Source organism: Pogonomyrmex barbatus, unplaced genomic scaffold (assembly GCF_055798465.1).
Source record: "Pogonomyrmex barbatus isolate J1 unplaced genomic scaffold, ASM5579846v1 scaffold6, whole genome shotgun sequence".
Taxonomy (NCBI): domain Eukaryota; kingdom Metazoa; phylum Arthropoda; class Insecta; order Hymenoptera; family Formicidae; genus Pogonomyrmex; species Pogonomyrmex barbatus.
In genome coordinates this window covers 4177052-4199795 of record NW_028297160.1, presented here as the reverse complement: position 1 = coordinate 4199795, position 22744 = coordinate 4177052, and the positions used below count along the sequence as shown (strand labels likewise).

General features: G+C 30.0%; 1 protein-coding gene across 8 annotated transcripts in view; it reads left to right on the top strand.

Moving 5' to 3' along the window:
- The window catches only part of Nmdar2 (glutamate ionotropic receptor NMDA type subunit 2), a 162452-nt gene extending 139955 nt beyond the window's left edge, over positions 1-22497 (top strand). For 4 of the 8 annotated variants that reach the window (XM_011641663.3, XM_011641669.2, XM_089082878.1 and 1 more), the window contains 11 exons: positions 5639-5786; positions 6639-6822; positions 7154-7293; positions 7918-8030; positions 8771-9055; positions 9915-10096; positions 10245-10480; positions 10957-11150; positions 13387-13503; positions 14713-14814; positions 15303-22497. In XM_011641663.3, coding sequence (XP_011639965.2) covers positions 5639-5786; positions 6639-6822; positions 7154-7293; positions 7918-8030; positions 8771-9055; positions 9915-10096; positions 10245-10480; positions 10957-11150; positions 13387-13503; positions 14713-14814; positions 15303-15360 — 1759 coding nt within the window. In that variant the 3' untranslated portion in view covers positions 15361-22497. Of the gene's footprint in view, positions 1-5638; positions 5787-6638; positions 6823-7153; positions 7294-7917; positions 8031-8770; positions 9056-9914; positions 10167-10244; positions 10481-10956; positions 11151-13386; positions 13504-14712; positions 14815-15302 lie in introns of those variants that run through there. The other 4 variants (XM_011641664.3, XM_011641665.3, XM_089082880.1 and 1 more) reach the window with 4 other exon arrangements.
- Positions 22498-22744: the final 247 nt, after the last annotated feature.

The window sequence follows — 22744 nt, the reverse complement described above, 5'->3', positions numbered from 1 at the left end:
CAAAGAGTTCTCCGTTCATTTTTCATATTTCTGATATGCGGCAGAACAGATCCGCGATAACCGGCTGTCCGTTGTGACAAATTACTGTCGTTAGATCGATTCACAATGTGGATTTAAAGTACATTTTTGCGGCATTCGCGGATGTGATAATCAGTGTCAAGTTCGTATACAGTCAAAACACAGTCAAAAGTTCGTATATTTAGAAATAATATTTTTACATTTTTTTGCGATTTTTCGCAGTATGAAGAATGAAAAAGAATTTAGATCAATTGCAGTCGGATGGAGTTGGCATGTTATGTGCCCCTGGGAATATCAATGTCGAGCATCGCTCGCCTACCAACTAAAATTACGCAAATAAAGTTCGCGATTAATGTCGTTTTATATAAACGCACACGTGTCGGTTTTATCCTACATTACATCGCCTGCAGTAGTAGTCGCGCGTTACTGTCAGACAAACGTGTCCCTGACTTTGAGTGCACTCCATTATTGCCGACTGGCAGGAGAAATCTCACGCGTCACTCGTCGTGTAAATCAAGAATATGCGTTTATTTTTACGGTTGGATAATTTAAGTTTTTACATAATTAGCTTATAGAGTCGACCGTTTCCATGTTTACGCAATATTATAATAATATATAGAAGAAATATCACGAATGTAACGCAAAAAAGAACAGTGAATATACGATAAAATATGGATACGATGAATTAAACGGCAGACTGAAGAACATACTTCAAAACTTTGTTAACAATTATTTTCTGAAGTACATACAGATTCGGAGAAATTATTTTTTCATTGTATTTATTCTTTCCACGATATTTATTTGATATATAATAAATAAATTTTATTGAAAAATACACAATGGATTTTTTTTACAAAATTAATATTTGTAGAAAAAAGAATGTAGAAGAAAGAACTGTAGAAAAATAAGGAAATCTTTTAAGAAAAATATAAATTTTTATTATATTACTGAATATACAAACAAATTTGTCCGTTTGATTTGGATAAAATTTGAATTGTATATATAAAATAAAATTATCCGTATACAATTTTAAACCAACAAATGTCTAATCAAATTTAAAACAATTGGGATATATTTAATGTAAGAGAAACTTGATTAACACTGAACTATATTTAATTTAACACATGTGCATATTATATTGTGCATATTAAATTGTTATTAGAAATTTAAACCTATGTTATGGTATTAAAAACTTTACGTAATACGTAATATGTAAACTTATACTTGTTGCAGTATTATATTATATGTTTAAGATGTCTATAGATGTCTAAGTATTCAATCTCGAAGACATTATTCGTAAGCAGAGAGTGACAGCTAGTATATAAATGAAATTTTAGAGTTACTATAATTTTGCATACATACATAATTTTGCATACGTACATAAAGAAGAAAGCTCACTTTCCGTTCTCTGAAAATGATAGTTTCATTATCGTAAACTTGATGAAAAAGTAGTGTATCTATATAACATGTACCAACATGCGAATTACACAACATGTTCGTAAATTACTTGTCGCATATGTCTTTTAAAGTAGATACATTAACATATTGATTGACATCAAAATAATGAGAAAGTTGGTACGAATAACTTTATCGATTTTGGTTTTAGGAAGTCGGAAACAATTTGTGGCAGCAGCCAATGTTTCGGCATGCATAATTTTGAATGCTTTTATGCTGAACAATCTATTATTCACATACTACGTTTAGTTTAAAATTATGAATGCAGTGAAAGCAGTAGATCAGCTAAATGCAAAAGATAAATGCTCGAAAGATAGCAATTTTTTGACAAGCATAATTAATCATCATTATTACAAATATATATTTAAAGAATCTATTTTTGTCAATATTTTTGAATAAAGTATTTAGGAGTATATGTTGCTGAAAAATGAAACAATGCGATTTAATCTTTAATCTGATCTATTGGACAACATTATTAATACATTATTAAGTAAACAAATACTTAATTACTTAATTTCTTAATAAGCGACGAAATATATCGCATAAAATTAACGAAACTTATGCGCATTCGTGATCTACGAAGGTTACATAACCAACTGTTGCAGAAAACGTAATGCCCGTCACATCGGGCTGTGACGTAAAGTCATGAAAGTGTCGACTCCGAAGAGTAACATCAAAGTTCTCACTTCTAATCCGACGCATTACGTGACTGAAACTGAACAGTCGAAAGCATTACGAGCGCGAACTTCTCGCTTTTAATGCGACGCTACATTTTTCTCGGTAGCAACAGTAACAGCAGCAGCAGCAGCAGCAGCAGCAGGCGCGCACTCGCTCGAAATGTGAGCGCCTTTTACGTGCCGCGCCGCTGCGAGAGAAATGGCTATAAATGTCAGTGCGGAGCTTTTTATGACAGGGTTTCCGCTATGGTACTTTTCTGGGTTTCATCGTCGCCAAGCTGACCTACGAATATGTATTCGATTTTATCACCGATTCCGGCATATACTTCCTTTGGGACTTCGCGTTCCGTCGCATTGCGATATATTTACCTTCTATTTGCTTTACTGCCCGTATGCGACTTCGTTTTTTTTATATCTTTTTTTTTAAAAAACAAATATTTCCATTTGCAACAATAGAGGTATACGTTTAAGTACGATTGATGTTCATAGCTACAATACGATATTGTAAACACATTTTGAATCACATTATGTTATTATATATTACGCAAATAAGTGATTTTAAACAAGATTTTTATGACATAATGATTATTTTTTCTTGGATGGAAAATCTCTTTTCTAAGAAAGTTTAGTTATAAAAATATTATAAATGCAAAATACACATATATAAAAATATCATACTATTGTACGCGTTCCTCAAAATCGGAAAAATGATATAAAAGAAAGGATATGATGGCACGTAATGCCAAATTTCGTTCACGTATTGGTATTGAAATCTGATATTTTTGTGTGTCGCATATCATGTCAGCGCATCAATGAAAATGTCGTAATCGACACCGTAAACAATGCAAAAGTCTGCCAAAAATATCGTTGTAGACGCTTATATTTATCATCCAGTTTTATATGTCATTTTTTTTACAGAATATTTTTCTTAAAAAATCTAGTTTCGAAAAAACATCGTTATATTGATCATTATTATGTGGCATATCGAATATTACAAAAAATAAAATATTTGATAAAGGAAAATAAAATAATTGATAATACTTTGATTGAAGTTGCAAAGAACATTATATATATATATATATATATATATATATATGTATTACAAACGTAATGTAAACGTAAATGTGTCTTTTCAAAATTATAGTAAATATTTTTAACAAACTGTACCAAATTTTATTATTTTATTTTATTATTAAGTCGATAAAATTAACATATTATTCAAATATTTCATATTTTTTAACAAACCCAAACTCCAATATTTCAGTACAATGAAAATAAAAAATGAAAAAAGAGATATTCGTTTCTCTACCGGCCACCATACTAAATGGAGCATGACATCCGTAAAGCGGCAAACTTTTAATCGGCAATTTAAAGTAACGCTTCGATGGAATCGGCTACGTTCATCCGACCGTAAAATAAAATACATTGGAACAACTGTTTGAACAATTATTACTTGTTCCCATCGATTTAAGCAATTTACTATCGAAGATTATCAATATATCATTAATAGATGTATAACAGTGTACTTGTATCGATGATATGTTTAATTTATATTGCAATTAAAACTATATAGATTTTCAATGTTGAACTATAACTTGTTTTAAATAACCTTTTTATTATTCAAAAAATTATATATTGATTGACTTTTAATATCTCCATAAACTATATATATGTGTGTGTGTGTGTGTGTGTGTGTGTGTGTGTGTGTGTGTGTGTGTGTGTGTGTGTGTGTGTGTTTGCGCGCGCGCGCGCGCGCGCGCGTGTGTGTGTATGTGCATATATATATATATATATATATATATATATATATATATATACATATATATATATACATATATATACATATATATAAAGTTGTGTATATAAAATTTTTATATTATAGATTGAATCTGTGTTGATTGTAATCTGAAACAAATTACAATACATATTACTTATACAAATCTTTACGAGCTTATAATAGAAAAACATTTATTACATAGCTCTTTTAAATATTATTTCGTTTTATTTTATCATGAACACACATATAATTGTTATAAACGTAATAAAACTAATTTATATTTATTATATAAAAATTGTTACATTTTAGATTGTAATAATTAATTGAGTAAAGTTTTTTAAACAGTTTTTTTAATAAATTGAATTTTATAGATTTTTAATAAAGAGATTATATAGAATTTTTTACTCTTAATTCTCAATTTCTTATTATTATTAATTAATAATATTATTTTCTTTATTCTTTTTTTTCGAAGATTTAGAAGTAAAATATATGTAAAAAAAATAAATATATGTTAAAAATATATGTTAAAAAAATAATATTTTTAAGGATACAAATGTCAAAAGATTATTAAATGGAACTTATTTTTTAAATAAACTCCGATTTTTTCATATTTTTCAATTTAAGCGCCTTTAACTGCACATCATGCCAACCACCAAAGTGCATTTATCTTTAATATGGTTGTCTTTCACTATCTATTTTTACACCTTTTGTACTATGTTTATTTTAATAATATAACGCCTTTAGTGTATCAACATTAATCATGACTTAGACTTTGTGCACAAAAGAATTTAATGTTACTCTCAGAGCGAATCTTGTTAGCTGTGTATGTCAGATGCATGAAAGGGCTTCATTCCAAGGGGTGATTTTCTCAAAAGGCGGCCAACAATGGCCGTCAGTTTTTGCCCCGACGACATCTGACCCGAATGGCACAGCTGCGGTGAATTTAATTGCATCTTGCTTATACCGGGATAAAGAGTGAACTAGAATCATGTAAAGAAACGACCAAATACAAGAATTCTTAAAGCAGAAAATCAGGATGCTCAAATAGAGAACTTTCCGAAGCTGCCTCATTAGTTTCTTCCTTAAGAATGCAACGACTATATTTTTTATAAATATGTTTACTCTATGTTTATAAAGAGTTTATTCTTTAAAAAGAATTTTGTCTGCATTACGTGAAGGTACTATAAATTCTTTGATGAGAATAGCAAAATGCAACATAAAAATATCATAAAAATATCATATCATTTTATATTTTCTTTCCAATATTCTTTTTCTCTCTATTTACTACTTTATTACAATATTGCTTAAAATAACAATATACAATGTTTTAATTTGTTTTTATATTTTTTCTATTTATTTTATTACAACTTATAGAGAATTTACCTTACAACAATTTTTATTTATAAATATATATATAAATTTTATAAATTTAATATTTTAATTATTTTTTGTTTTTTAGTAATATTTGTAAAGAATTAATTTAGTGTATTATATATTTTTTATAATTATTAAAAAAATTTATATAAAGCGTTGCAATAAATTATACGAGAATTGTATACAATAAATATCAAAAATTTCTCTTAAAATTTCAAAAATCTTATTGTTTATTATATTCCCTTCCGAAAAATTGTACACATGAGTATAAAATGCACGCGATATCTTATATTCGATGCGAATACTGTCGTTCACGAGCTTTCGTTTTATGTTACAGAATAGATATTCAATCGGCACAGAAGAATGAGAGCTTTTATCAATGCTGTAGCGGATTTTGCATTGACCTGCTGCAAAAGTTTTCCGAGGAAATTGGTTTCACTTACGAGCTCGTAAGGGTAGAGGACGGCAAGTGGGGTACTTTGGAGGTGAGCTTGAGCAAAATTCATGAAAGGTGCTGCTTACTTACGTCGCACGGAAGATAAATGTGTCTTGTAATGCAACGAGAAAATTCCCGCGAAGCATTTACCGCATCCGCAACGGCGTGCTTATTTCTTCCTTTTGGACGCTTAAAATTTCTGTCCTTTCATGTCTACAGCAGGCGACTACATCGCGAGCAAAATGTAATGCGGCTTAGGCATGACTGATCGTTTTAAGTCCTTATGCTTTTGGTAAATTTCTTAACTATAAAAAATAGGGGAAAGATTGCATTCTGTTGCAACTTTGTAGATTTAGGATTGTGTAATTTGAAAACCGAATTATCTGATGATAATAACTCTCTGCAAGCACATACGTTGACCCAACTATTAATGACTGTTATTATGAGATGTACGCATGAATGCGCTTTCGACGCGTTTAATTTCCGCTGCACAAAAGTTGCTTTCGATGACGCAACATATATTTATGCTCAGCGATAGCTCGAATTTAAAAACAAATAATTTTCTATTTATCGTATATTCCAATCATCATCACGATTTTACATCTCTTATGAGATTACAGCGCGTATTAACTTACGATCACACCAAAACACCAAAATGATGAAAAAAATAATTATTTAAATTTTACATAGCATGCAAAATTATTTCCAGTGTTTTATACAATTATAAACGTAAAATTATACAAATACATATGATTTTATAAACGTTCAAAAATCTGTAAATATACATTATTACATAAAAGTAACTAATCTTTAATATCTTTTGATAAGAAAAATTTTACAATTGATGTCAATTCTTTGGCACATTTAACAAACGACACGATTTATTAACTATTGTATGCAGAATGGGAAGTGGAACGGGCTTATAGCTGATCTAGTCAATCGGAAGACCGACATGGTGATGACTTCATTGATGATCAACTCGGAAAGAGAAGCAGTAGTCGATTTCACTGTACCTTATATGGAAACCGGTATCGCCATTGTTGTAGCAAAAAGAACAGGCATAATATCTCCCACTGCATTTTTAGGTGAGAATTACATTTACAGAGACAAAGGACATTTATTATAATATGTATACAATAACTAATGGACAATATATTTAAAAAATACGTATTATTATTATTATTATTGTTATTATTATAAATAAACAAACAACGTTACATAAATTGAATGCAATATTTGCGAAAGCAGATATTAGAATTATTACGATGTATTAATAATATTGTATAAATTAGGGAAACATTTACAAAAGCAGAAATATTGTTCCACACGAATCGTTACACTACATGTAAATATATAATGAACATCAGTAATGTTGGAACGGAAATTCATTTTAGCTTCTAACAATGCAATTTTCAGAACCATTCGACACGGCTTCATGGATGCTGGTGGGCATTGTTGCGATACATGCTGCGACGATAATGATACTACTCTTCGAATGGGCATCGCCCTCTGGTTTCGACATGAAGGTAAACCCTTCAGGCGCTGCGCAAAAACTGGTATTTTTATTTCGCTTTTTATTAATTATATATGTTTTCTACCTCATTCGCACTTTTACCTTTCAATTGCACACATGTTATGATATAATTAAAATGGTAATTAATTAATTTCAATGCATGCTTTAATGTTTGTCCAATTGAAGATAAAATAAAATACGTTTCTAAGATAAGATTATACTGGTCTTTCATTTGCAATTATTGTTCGTACAATTTTATATTCGTATAATTGTTAACTAACAAAAAAATGTTTATTAGAATCTATTTGTGTATATTTTTTATTATCATTATATGAGGACAAAAATATTTCTTATATAATTATATAATACACTATTTTTTTTGCATATAATTATCTGTTTTGCATGTATTTCGTACAGTTGTATAAGTCACATAATACATAGTTTATTATGTTTTTACATATACTGACAATGTCGTTAAATAAAAACGGATCAATGTTCCCATAATTGCAAATATTAAATTAAATTTTTAATTGGAACAGATGTGATAATGTATTAATTTTTTCATAATATGCACACGAGCGGTTTAAAATTTCGCTCGTGCTATTGTTATTATTATACCTGGAACATTTTTTTATGTTAAAGCAATATCGATGTTGCCTTTTTGCAGAAGAATCCATCGACGAATCATCGATTTTCGTTTTGTCGCACGTACTGGTTGGTCTGGGCCGTATTATTTCAGGCTGCCGTCCATATCGACTCTCCCAGAGGATTTACAGCCAGGTCAGTGAAAAGGATCCCTCTTCCGAGGGACGTCGTTTTCCCGGTGAATTTTAATTACTAACCCGAGATAGAACTCGAGCGACAAATTAGTCTTCCGCCTCTTCACTTACCCATTCGAGATCGGCCGCTGTGCATAAATGTTCCCGGGCAAACATTCGCTTGCGACAACTGTTCTAAAATGTAAATTACTCCAACTACTTATGAATCGTCAATCATATTGACTTGAGTCCAAATTCACTTGTAAATTATGCATTTTGTTGATGCAGTTCTTTTAATTCTATGAATCAAATTAATTCAATTTAATTAAATTTATTTTGCTAATTAAATGCTTTCAATATATTTCATTATATTTATTTTGCTAATTAAATGCTTTCAAATATATTCAATTATAAAAGTAAAGGATGACTAAATAGAAATTTGTTAAAATTAAATGTACTCTTTAAAGGAAAATTGCAAACGTTAGTTTTACTACTAATAGTATTTATTTTATCAATGGCATTTATTTTATATTTCATTGAAAATGATAAAATTTATATATAATATAGAAAATTTTTATATATATAATTATAAAAACAAAAAAATTAATATTAAAGTATCATCTCAACGAATAAATAATACGTATTATCAATTCCTGTGAAAGTTCCGATATGTCTGGATTAAATTTACAACATTCATGCTTCATCCATCAATTGGAAAATATAATTTATAAATTATTAAGCGTTGATACTCTCTATATATAGATTTATGACAAACGTCTGGGCGTTATTCGCCGTGGTCTTCCTCGCCATTTACACTGCCAATCTGGCTGCCTTCATGATTACGCGGGAAGAGTTCCACGAGTTCAGCGGAGTGGATGATCATAGGCTCGCTAAGCCTTTTTCTCACAAGCCCATGTTCAAATTTGGTACGATACCGTGGAGTCACACGGACAGCACACTGGCAAAGTACTTTAAGGAGATGCATTCCTACATGAGGGCCTTTAATAAGAGTAGCGTAGCGGAAGGTATCGAAGCTGTCATCACTGGGTAAGTAAACAAATATTTACATTTATTTGTTTATACTAACGTTTATATAACTAGACATTATAAACGCGCGTTGCGCGCCCTATTTATCTTTTTTAACACAGGAACAAAAATTAATATAATACTATTATAATACTATTATAATATCATTATAATATTTTTAACTTCTTGATACATAATTGTCAAAACGATCCTCTGTAAGATCAATGCAACGACAGCTATTCACAAAGTTAGCGCAGCGAGAGAACCAATCGGCTTCGCGAAAAGCGGCAACAATACTTCGAGAAATGCGAGTAATCGACTTGCATGTACTTTTTTAAAAAGGATATTACAATTCTAAATTGTAATGTTTGCATATAAGAAAAAAAGGAGTTAAATTTTCAAGTCTATCAAGTCATCAATAAATATAAGTGTTTTTTTATTAGACATCCATAAATATAAGTGTTTTTTTATTAGATATCCATTTTATTAGATATCCTAAAAACATTTTTAGACTTATACATTTTTATTTGACGCGAGATCTGATATAAAAATTAAAACTTTCAGTAATTAAAAGCCTAAAGTGAAATATTTTATTTAAATTATTTATATATTTGTATTATATGTAACTTATTTCAACAAAGAAATATATCAATGTAAAATTGATTAAAGGAGAAGACAAGAATAGAAGTTTAATCATTTTTAGGTAGGGTATTCGTTATCTAACTTTGCAGTTTTATATATATATATATATATATATATATAAATTAGAAGAAGATTCTTTGACAATGATTTTGATGTAAAGCCGTCTTCTAAAGATATTTTAAATCGGCTTTAAGTATACAATAATGAGGTACAGAATATTCTGTTATAACTTCTGCAGAGACATGGATGCGTTTATTTATGATGGCACAGTCTTGGATTATTTGGTCGCCCAGGACGAGGATTGTCGATTATTGACGGTCGGATCATGGTACGCCATGACGGGATACGGTCTCGCATTCTCCAGGAACTCAAAGTACTTACAAATGTTCAACAAACGGCTGTTGGACTATAGAGATAACGGTACTTTTGTACTCCAAATCTTTTTAAGCATCCCGAAGAATACTTTCACATCTAAAAATCCTTTCTCTGTGTGTGTAAAATATATAGATCCATAAATTTTATTTAACAAATCAATTATTGCCTACCTACTTTATTTCATCGATTCTAGGAGATCTGGAGCGATTGAGGAGATACTGGATGACTGGGACATGTAAGCCCGGAAAGGAAGTACAAAAGAGTAGCGATCCACTAGCATTGGAGCAATTCTTGAGCGCATTTCTCTTATTGATGATGGGTATTCTCTTGGCAGTAGTCTTTTTACTCTTGGAACATCTATATTTCAAATACATCAGACAGCACCTGGCAAAAAGTGATGATGGTGGCACGTGCGCTATTTTCAGCTTGGTAAGCGTCGCGGATTTTAATATCGCGAGAATCTTCTGTAATTTCCTGTGCTATTTCTGGAACTAGGTCGTCCTTAGCTTTAAAACCATCAGGAGGCGACAGATGCTTAAATATTACAATTCTTTTAAAAAATGTATATCAATAATCTAAACTATCTATTTCTCAATAAAGTATAGAAATTGCATATTTTTTTAACAATAACTTAATCAATTTGATCACGATTTATTAGCGTTTAATAACAAACATAACACAAAATGTTTAAAATATATTGACAATAATTGATAAAAAGATAAAATTGCACGTATAACGATGTTTTTAATATCCAGAAATATTGTTAAATTTTTTTATGTATCTGGAAATTCATGTACGTATTCTTATCTTAGTTTTAATATTAATTTTCAAATACTTTGGAAAATTAGCATGAAAAGAAAAATTTGACGAAAGTATAATGATATGATAAAATGTCTTTTTTAAAGAGCGTGGGAAAGTCCTTGACCTTCCGTGGTGCAGTGTACGAGGCGCAGGATATACTGAGGCATCATAGATGCAAGGATCCGATCTGCGACACCCACTTGTGGAAGGTCAAGCACGAGCTCGACATGGCTAAGATCAGGATACGGCAGCTCGAGAAGGATCTCGAAGCCCACGGAATAAAGCCGACCCAAACCAAGTACGCTTTGCTCTTCTCCTAATACCATTTAATTCCGTATCAAGCTACGAAAGTACTCAACTGCGCCGGGTATTTGCAATGCGATCGAGCGAGAAACCGGATAGATCAGGTTGAATCGCACAGTTTGCAAAAACAGAGACTTGTCTTTCGAGTGATCATCAACCATGCTATCCGATTAACTTCAAACTCGATCATTTAATATTTGAAGATACGTCATTCCCTTATGATTAATTTTATCATAACGGTTTTCCCCTCGATTGATTTTATTTCTTTTTATTAAAACAGGAGTTCGCAAATTTTAAGAATAAATCGTCTTGATATTTGAAATTGGTGCGACAAATCGGAATGTTTTCTGATATGATTAATCTTTTAATGCCGGAATTTTCTGATTAAAATTGCATTGTGTACATGTGTCGTCACAGTATATTTATATTTGATAGGAAAATAAAAATGTAATATACGAGTATTGATATCGGCAATTTTGGACGGACAGTAAACGGAAGTAAAAAAATATGGTAGGTCTTTCAGCATATGTTATACATGTTGAAAATAAAAGTGAATGAATATTGCATAATCTTTAAATGAAATAACCATCTATCCAATTTTATCACAATGAATAACAAAAATTAAATTAATTTATTTCAAACTCGATATTTTCATCGAACGTTTGATAATATTGTAAGTACTATTATACATTTTAAATATATAAAATACAATGCTTCTAAAAATATTTAAAATATTTAAAATTAAGAATTATTTATGAAAAATATTTTCTTCAAAACAATTATATTAAAGCATTTTATCGATACATCATGGAATGGTGCAGCCGACATTGAAAGATTAATTGACTCAGCCTAATCAAGTAAAAAAATTTTCCGCGGCAGTAAACAAAATATTAACGAAATATCAACTAACACGCGCATTCTATCGCTCTTCTCTGGATTATAATTATGCTTTCATGAACGATACTCTCCGCAGAGTGCTATCGCTTGTTTTCCATTTCCAAAACTGGAAGCCTTTGTTCTAGAAAGCTTTCTTTTGAGTCTCTTCACCTTACTATACTCTTCACTCTTCTTCGGAAATTACTTCGCAAAGCGGAAGTGGACCCGTGATAAAAGTCTACGCATGCAATTGCACAGTTATTCTACCTGTCTTTGTTCTAATATCTTGAACAAACTTTTGCTCGGTTTTCTATGCAAATTTCTACGTTAAAGTTTAATTACTCCGGAAATCATTGTTGTACGGGTAGCAACATTGAAGTTGTGCATCCCGTAAAACAAATAATTCGCAGGCCGAGCTTAAGTGGTAACCTACTTTCTAAACTCACTTGGAATCTTGTTTGCACAGCATGCATCTATCTAATAATAGAGCAAAATGTGCGTTTTTGATGCAGTGTCAAATGTGTTCGACATTTCTTAATATCGCATAGATATTCTGTCACGTTTTCTTCCTTTCTTCCTGACAAAATCTTTTTTAAATTTTTTTTTAAAAAACGTTGCATTTCATATCAGAATCGTACACATTAAATGCAACATTCACAATAAGTATTATACATTATTATCAGACATTAATATCTCCCTTTTCCTTCGGAATTTTAAGAAATTTTAATCTTTCTATATATTTTAATATACTTTTTGATAAAAGATTTATGAAATAAATTTTTAAATAGTGATGTTATTAATGAAATTGATTAATAAATAATATATATATATATATATATATATATATATATATATATTCAAATATATTTTTTACTTATCTCAAACATTATGAAATGAAATTTACACTTTTTGTAATACAGAAAAAGTATAGTATGAAGAAGGAATACATTTTGATGAATTTTATTGAAAACGCGTGCTTTGCAATTTTTATTTAGTTATTACTTAGGTAACATGTATCTCGTGTATATATTTATGCTTACATACGTACATTAATATCGTATCGATTATTAGCACGCGCATTTGATTTCTTCTCTATTGTCCGTCTGCGGTATTATATGCTGCGTAGATAATTGGTAAATTTGTTCTTGTTTCGAGAGAAGTAAATCCATTTGTACGTCATGTTTGAAAATAAGAGAAACAAACCTCCATGAAAGTGGGGAAGTGTTATATGGAGTGTCCCGAGTTGCCGTTTCGAGTTGAACGGGAAATGGTTTATTTGAGTCATGTTAAGTGATAATTGGTGGTTCGACGATGAAAAGGAAGCCTGGCACATATCCACGTCGGCTTTTTTAAAGGAGGAAACCCGGAAGTCTCGGCTGGTGGCAAAGGTGCTTCCAAAGTTCGGACCGCCATTCACAACCGGAGCCATTGGCGGTGGAAGCTCCGCATCCGCTACCACCATACTTCGATTCGTAAGTCCGCAATGCCAAACTACACGTAAGAACGTTCAGTGACGCAGGAATTAAATTATGCCTATAATGCTCACTGTATTATAATATATTTTCATTGAAATCTTTAATCTCTATAAAAATTTTTTATTGTAATAATTTAATTTTTCATAATTTCACTAATTGTTAATCATTTGGAAAGGAATCCTAATATCTGATTCATTTTACGTCTTTATCATTTGTAATAATTGTGTTGTAATAATTATTAACAACACAATACATTTAATACAACTCATATGAAATATTTTAATATATTTTACTCAACAGTTATCATCAGATCGATTAGAAAATATTCTATAATGCAGAATATAATTGCAATGCGCTTTACAAAAGAGTTATGAGAAATTTCTTTTGCTACTCTCTAATGTTAAAAGATCGAAACTTTTTTTTTATATGATTATACATTGGACCTCACGATACAATTGGCACTTACACTTTGCATTCAGCAATGTTCCTATGTCACTGCAATCGGTCTCACATGGTGTAGAAAAAGATCGTTCCACCGATCATTGAAATTTTGCCACGACTCGCGCGATCCCGCGAGGCTCTGTTGTTTCGTAAACTCGCGCGACATCCGTTCCCCTTGATTTCTCTTTCCTATAATGAAGAAAAGAAAGTATGCGTAAGAGAGAAAGAAAGCAAAAGAAAAGACGCAAGAGCGTCACGCGGATCGACGACGGCGGGCCTCGTCTAGAAAGATTAATCGATAGAATAACAGGGCTGTAGAGATTAGCCGCTTGTTGCTTCTATGTAGATTAGTAAATCGTCTGCATAATTTACACATTAAGTATCTCTCACTCACACACTTTCGTATCGTTCTTAGTATTACGGATTTTTTTCTTTTACTTTAATGTGCTCGATAGCATGGCATGCAAGTTCCAAAGGAAATAGCTAAGTAATTTAGGCGTGTCGGTGCCAACAGTGTGTACATTATAGGTAATTACCTGTGGTGGTTTGTGGCGGTTAATTGATTAATTACCTATAATGTCTAACGGCGAGACGACGACGCAGAGAGAAAACTAATTCGGGGTATGGGAATATTGAGAAAATGTCGTGATCGGGGCGGAGATGAGGAAGATGAAGAGCATGATAAAGTTTATTTTATGCATATAGGAGACAACTTCTTCTGATGTTACGATGACGATAACATAATCTCCGATCGTTTATATTCAGGTATATCGACGCCGTCGAGGTTGCCCGTCCGAGGGATATGAGCAGAAACCATGTGGTCAGTACAGAATACGCCGAGACGTTTTTGCCCACAGAGATTTACAGGTAAAGGCGAGGAATTATATGATTGGGTTGAAGAGAGATCGATTGCTTAAACGTAATATGATTTACCACAATATGTTATGCGAAACATTTCACAAAAATAAAATTTCTTAATCGTACTTTTCATTTAGTTTTAATAAATAATATGAATCATGTTATAATAATATAACACCTATCAGACTTTTGTTATTTAAATATGTAATTGTATTTATTGGAAATATTGGATTTTTATTTATTATTTAATAACAAAATAACATATGCATGTACTTAATGTAAATAATATCATTTTATACATAATTCATCTTATATTAATCTTATATTAATTATCTAATATTGATACAAATTTTGAATATAGTTATTTTTATCTTTTATATTTATTTCACAATAGATGTGTTAGTTTTTGTTATGTTGTACTGTGCAACTATTTGGTATGTTATTCGGACATACCTCAGATTTTTGCACTTGCAAAAATAAACGATTGTTTGTCATAGGATTCCAGATGATGATGCAACTAGGACAGAAATCGCTGAAATGGAAACAGTTCTGTGATCGTAAGAGGATCGGCTTCAGTCGCTCAATCGCGCTGGAAGCGTATGGGACGGACTGAGGGGGCCCCTGAAGATTTCAGAAATGATGCGATCTAAAAAATCGCATCCTGTTGCTCCTGCCTCGAACAACGAGTCCCTTCCACATCAACCTTTCGTTTAGACGCTGATCCGCTGATATCGATCCTTGGAAATTGTCGTCATGCGCGCGAAACAACGAGAGGAGGAACGTCGTCAGTGCCTATCAATGATTGAGAGTCAACCAGCGACCAAGAAAACACCACTCGAGGATACTTTGTGACTCGAGGAAGTGCATTGTTATTGATACTTGCGTTCACGCTTCTGAGAAATGCATTCTTTGGAATATCGGAGGGAATGCATTTACGCGTCGGTTGCATTCACACACAACAATGATGACTGAGAGAAATGTTTAAGAATTGCTAAATCTTGTGATGTTCGCGGAGAAACGGATTTTAATAATCGAATCGGATTTTGGTCTACGAGTTTGATGGGATTTACTATAACATACGATCGACAAGGCGTGTTATCGATATCGGAGTTACGTGTTTCGTGTTCACGTAGTTGTGTGCACATGCAAAGATTTTTTTTTCAAAATTTTAACCTGTGCCTAAAATTGTCTGGACGCGCTCGCAATTTGTGCGCTAGATAATCTTTCAGGCACTTTGAAATACAGGTAGTAATTCGAAAAAAACGAAATAAACGTTTAACTTCCCTAGAATATCTTAAAATATAATTATGTGATTAATATGTTTAATTCTTCAGTAAATTTATTAGTTTTTAAATTAAATATATACTCATGTATTTTCATAATTATAAATTAATCAATAGTAAACATTTTTATATAAATAATTATTAATGAAATTTCTATAAAACAATTATTTTAATCCTGTTTTTTAATATTGCATTTCTATTGGTACGTATTGATACTTTATTTATTGTCATTATTTATCTTGTGCGATATATGTATTTATTTTTTAAATATATGAACATAGTAAATATACATTTTCTATATTTTATTTTATCATCTTGTCATTCATTATCTCTATATATATATATATATATATATATATATATATATATATATTTATATATATATATATATATATTCATTATATATATATATATATATATATATATATATATTTGTTACTTATATTTTATTTATGAATATATAATTATTTAGTGAAATCATGTCAGAGTGCAAAAAAGACGATTAGAAAAATTTTAATAAAGAATTACTATAACTGGAACCAAAATCATGAAAGAAAAGGCACATATTTATTCAGGCACCAACAATGCAATAGATAGTTATGAAATTTCTAAATCTTTTAAAAAGGACACATTCAACTTTGTACGAACTCATGCCAGTTTTCAAATAAGTGTCATATGGTAATACGTCGATGCAAATAATGTGGAAAAATTAAAAAACTGAAAAACCTAATCGATATCTTAATGGAAAATGTCAATGTGTATTATACGAAATACTTAACATGATATTTAAGCCTGTATGTCAGATAAAATTAGTGTGAATGAGTCTGTATAACTATACAAAATATAGTATAACGTATATATATATATATATATATATATATATATATATATATTTAATATGGTTAACAATGAAATATTCTAAAAAAAGAACTACTTAAAAAACGTAATGTGCTCAAAAATAAGAAGTAACATATAAATGAGATAAAAATCGAGCCACAATGCGCGCACACGGCGGAATGTCAGGATTCGAATATGAAATCGAAAAAAGATATTAAGCAAATAAACATAATTAGCAAAAAAGAGCAATAAGCACTGAATCAAAAATATCATAAACAAAAATTGATGAATGTAAAATTTTTTATATCTATATTATTAAAATGCGCGATGTTTAAAATTGTTACGTCGTCGATTGTAATCATTGTCGATTTATGTCAGATGTGCAAGATAATAATTTATTATTTTTATATATTTTTCAAATAATTCCAAAACTGTATGTAAATTTTGTACATTTTTGTAGATTACGTAAAATCTTTAATATTTTTAAAAAAGACAGAATGTTGTCATAATCTTCGACACAACATCCTGGCAATCCGCTATAGATGGCGATTACTCGAAATGACATCGAGTTTCACGTGCGCATCGAATTCGAGAATTAGGATTAAAATTTTAAGACTTATGTCGCTGTATATAACTGCATTAATTTATATGAGCTTTAAAGTGCATTGCAGGTTATAGTATTCTTTTTGAAAAAATAAAACTTAAAAGATTTTCTAATATTATACATCAAACAAACTTAATCATAATAATATATTGAAAATATTTAAAAAAAAGTTTATTATAGATTAAGAAAAATTCGAGTAAAATTTTTTTATTAAATTAAAATCACACATATATAATAATAATAAAGATAACATTCTGATAAGATGGTTATGTTTGTAAATTAAATATAATTTATATTTAGTCTTTAAACAACAAAAATATAAAAAATACAATAATTTTGAAATCGTTTTTTTTTTTATTAGAAATAATTACTAAAATTTTTTAAATAAATTTTAAAACCTTTTTATTTCTTCAATAAACATTTATAATTTTGGTAATAAACGCATGGCATAAGTTTGATAATAAATATATATAAACATATCTTCACTATCAAAAAATAAAATTTTTTGAGTTAAATAAATTTTTATAAAACATTTTATTTGAATGTTTTCAATATATCATTACGCAATAATGTTATAAAAACGTACAGTTAATTTATATCAATTATAAATGTAAATATATATCCTTTTTTATAATGAAATTCGTAATAATAAGTAAATTTATGTTGACTTTTATTATTTTTAGTAAATAATGCTTTCCGAACTTGCAATGCATGTTAAGTATGCGGAAGAATAAAAGTCAGAGTATGTTTCATAGGAAGAATTACGAAAGACCTTGAAACATTTACAATCAATTCCGCTTAATCCCATCCGCTCTTGTAAGATCATTGATATTCGTACTAATTATCGTGCGATGTGCGTACGTGGATGAGTTGGAACACGAATTCTCGTCATCCGCGAAGTATTTTAAGAAATACATTGCTATCAGAAGAAAACATGTTGTTACTGTTGTTGTTAAAGATAAAGGGAAATGTTACGTTGTTAAGTCAAATGCAAGATAATTATCCCCAGAGAGTAATAACATGGTATAATCGAATGTATTATGATAACAATGGAGCCGGCAGGGTCGCTCGAGTTTCTTTGTGCTCGGACATTCGCATAATTGATGACACGTTCAAATGTATTTATATATTTATTGAACATGTGTAACGAAATAGTGTAATTTCTATTGTTTTTGAAAATATTTTATTTTACGAAGAAATCTCATCACATCTAAGTTTCCGATTTATTTTATTAAATTAACTTTTTTATTAAGTTTGTATAAATATAATATTTTTCTTATTACTTTAACTATTTATTTTTATTATAAATTTATACAGATATAAAAATAATTTATAATAACTTTATAATAATATTTTGTATGTTTTGTTATAATAACAGAGATACTTTAGGTTCCTATAAGAATTTATATACGGATAAAAATAAAAAAGAACAAAATATAGAAAAAGAGAAGGGATGTTCGAGCCGTTTAATAAAATCTGCAAGCAAAAATATACGCGACGTTTAAATACTTCAAAACTGACTATGCTAATACTGCCAGCTCCAAGCTTATATGCCATATAATTCTAATTAAACTTTTAAAGATAAGATCCTTATGTATATGAGATCACATGGAGCTTTTATTCCTATAACCTGAAAGCTTCCATGTGAGCGTGTGGAATGAATCCAATCCTATCATGGGACTGAGTAGAGTGTAAAGCTTTATAGGATCTTTCTTGCTGACTTCAGAATGTATGCGTACGCGATTGCATAGACGGAAAGGATTTTCCACACGTGCGGTTACTCTTCGCTTTACGTCTCTGCTATTATAAATCTCCCACTGCGTGCGCGTGCACTCGTAAGCTTGTGCTTTCTAATTACGTTAATCTACTCGAGCGACCGTTTCCTTCAAATGCAAAGTGCCCCTTCATTTCCATCATTTCTCGTTGTACGGTGTGCGCACTCGCGATCTATCGCTCGAATTTGCAAATTATCCGCTATATTGCAGCAAAAAAATTTCAAAGATATGTTTAAGTCGACAATAGTCTTCTTTAAATCAAGTACGCCATTATACTATGCGATATTATTATTTATGTCTGCGCAATAATTAATGATCCATTAACTCAATTAACCGATAAGATCAATTGAATGAAATAGCCACGCGATTTGATTCATTGTATTCGTGGTTATTAAATACCAATGGAATACATAAGAATCGATGTGAATGCGAAAATTAATTTTGCGAAGGAATTGTAATATATGTTTTGTGTCGCTTGTCAATATCGCTCAGAGTATAATTAACTTGAGCATCTGTTGAAACTATAAATGCCACAAGCGATACAATTTAATTGATTAATTTTATATATAAATATACATACCATGGGCCTTTATTGAATGTGATGTTAAAGCAGTCTATTACCATGGAGCGACGTATGTTCTCCGGTCACTGCCTAACTTTGAGCTGGTCTTATCGACGCAAGATGGCACGACGATGCAGCTTGTAACAAAAGAACTTAAAATTGATTATAAGTTGATATGAAATCAATTTGCATTTATTATATATTTTCTTTTTAATCCAAGTCTCATAATTGAAAATAAATATATAACATCTTTGTGCAAAAGTTCATTTCTCACGAGATGTAAATGAAAGAATCAACGAGTATGAGAGTGCTGTAAGCAAAAGTTAAATTGCATTAGCGAAACTAACTTTGAACCACAGTATAGATAAAATAATTGCAATGTTACCAAATATTTGAAGTAATTTGTTTATGAGCTTCCATTTAATTATTTACAGAGTTCCTACTGTTTGTCAATTATGTATTATATTTTTGTTTATAAGAAATAATTTTAAAAAATATTCTTTATAATAGTATTGTCATTGCAATTTATGCTCACTTCATTATGATATTGCAATATCAGTACACATAAACTTGAGTCATATGTTGAATGGTAATTATGGGATATTGTATAAATTAAAAATTTGTAAAATTTATTTAATAATTACATGCATTTAATTTACGTAATTGAAACTAAAGATATGAAGATATAATATTCTAATTTTTTTATTTACATAATTCAAGTTACATTGAAACATAATTACAATATAAGTAATAATGCTTGTAACATGAAATCTATCACAACGATTTGTCAATCGGAGAGATTGCGAATGCCCCCAAAATCATTGTGCGCACACACGAAATAGCGGCCTTAATAATTTCCAATATGATAGTCGTGTACTCATCATATTAGTAACTATTAGATATATATTGAATTCTCCCGAATCGAAAATAGATAACGATCGCTTTCTTTTTATAATTTTAATCGAACTTAAATCTTACGCCTTCCAAACTTTCTATTGCTAGCCAAAACTTTTTCAGTCATAATCTAATCTAAAAGATGAATGTTAATATAAATATTCTGTTATATTTAAATGGAAATAGATTTTATAATATTTGAAATAATAAATTTATAATTTGTAGAAATTTGTAAATCATAAATCAAATCATTTCAACCATTTTGATTAATTAATTATTTCAAAAAATCTATCAAAAAATTTATAATATTAAATAAATTAATAATATCAAAATATAAACGTTATAAAAGAAATTACATATGACAAATTTTTGTAATGACTTAGCATATATTTTGAATTAAAAATTGATATGAAACTAAATTTGATCAATAGATATTTCAAACTTATATTTTATTTAAGAAAAATATTAATTATGTAAAAAATTAATTAGTATTGTATGTAATTTTATTTTAACTAAATTTTTTGATATTGTTTGTAAAAATTATGAACTTACGTTGCATTGCGCGAGAATCGATACAACGAATACAAAACGCCACTTTTTAGCGACTTATGGTCCAAAAATTATTTTGTTTTAGTAAAATACTTAATAAAATATTTTTTTAAAATAAAATTATGCATATGTCCGTGTTAACAACACGCGCACTACGGATATATGCAAAGATAATCAGAAGGCAATGCAAGATGCCAAAAAGCTGGATATATATATAAAATAAAAATAATTTTTTATTTCACACTCAAAGGATATCTTAAATAATTATTAATTATATTTTTATATTAATGAAATTATAAATTGAAAATATTTTTTTATTTATATATATAAAAATTATTATTGAAAAGTGTACTCGCGCGATTCAATGTAAAATTTAATTATTTATATGATTCGATGATTGTTGCATTGAAATGGTTGCGGCTATGCTCTCAAAACACGTATTATCATAAAAAAATTCTAATCTTAGATTAGATATGAAATCACCAAAGGCGTCGCACCTAAGCGTGAAGGCGCGCGCCGTTTTGTGCCAACTAAAAGGATTGCTGTGACATCATAATTAGAGGTATCATATGAGTATGTGCATACCAAAGGTATATAAACTCGTATGTTGTATATTGTACTCATCGGTATACTTGTACATATGGGAGGTACACTCCTCCGCTCGATGAATCCTCTTGTCCTCGCTTTCTGTCTTCGTCATCGAGGACTAGGATTAGAAAATCCTTTAGGATTAACCCTTTAGGCAAGCCCTCTAGTAAATACGGCTTGGAAATGAAACCTCGCGATCAAGACCCTTGCAGCAAAATAATAAGGGCTCTTGTTCCCACTTTTTCCGACTCTATTTCCGTCTGTCTCTCTTGGAGTTTAGGATGTAGGATGAGTTTATTGTACTCGTGTTTCTAACCCAAGAGAGAACAAAAGCAAAAGGACCCATACTATATAGAGAAGTGAAATTCCTGTCCGTACGGAACGACGGCGTTCGCGAGTTCCGCGACAAAGAGTGAACGGACGAGGGTGAAACTCGAACGGAACATACGGGGTTGCTCCGCAAACTTCGAATATTTATATTTGTTTGTAACGTGCACATCTTGGCGGAACGCGCGAACATTATAAGGGCTTATAAGGAACATACGTGGTACGTAATTGTATGTTGTTTCCAATAAAACATTGTTGTTTTATATATATATATATATATATTATTGTTTTCATGTTCTTCGTAATTTTAGTACATCACCTCTTTCATGTTTTTTTCTCTCCTTAAAGTATCATTATGTGATAATATAAAATTGGAATAATAAAAAAGATAACATACAAATTATAACAACTAGAATTTCTCAACATGACTTAAAATATGTATAAGCCTTTGATTATATAAGTCATAACTATCTAAGTATTTATATAGTCAAAGTTCTCTCTGATATAAATTAAAATGATA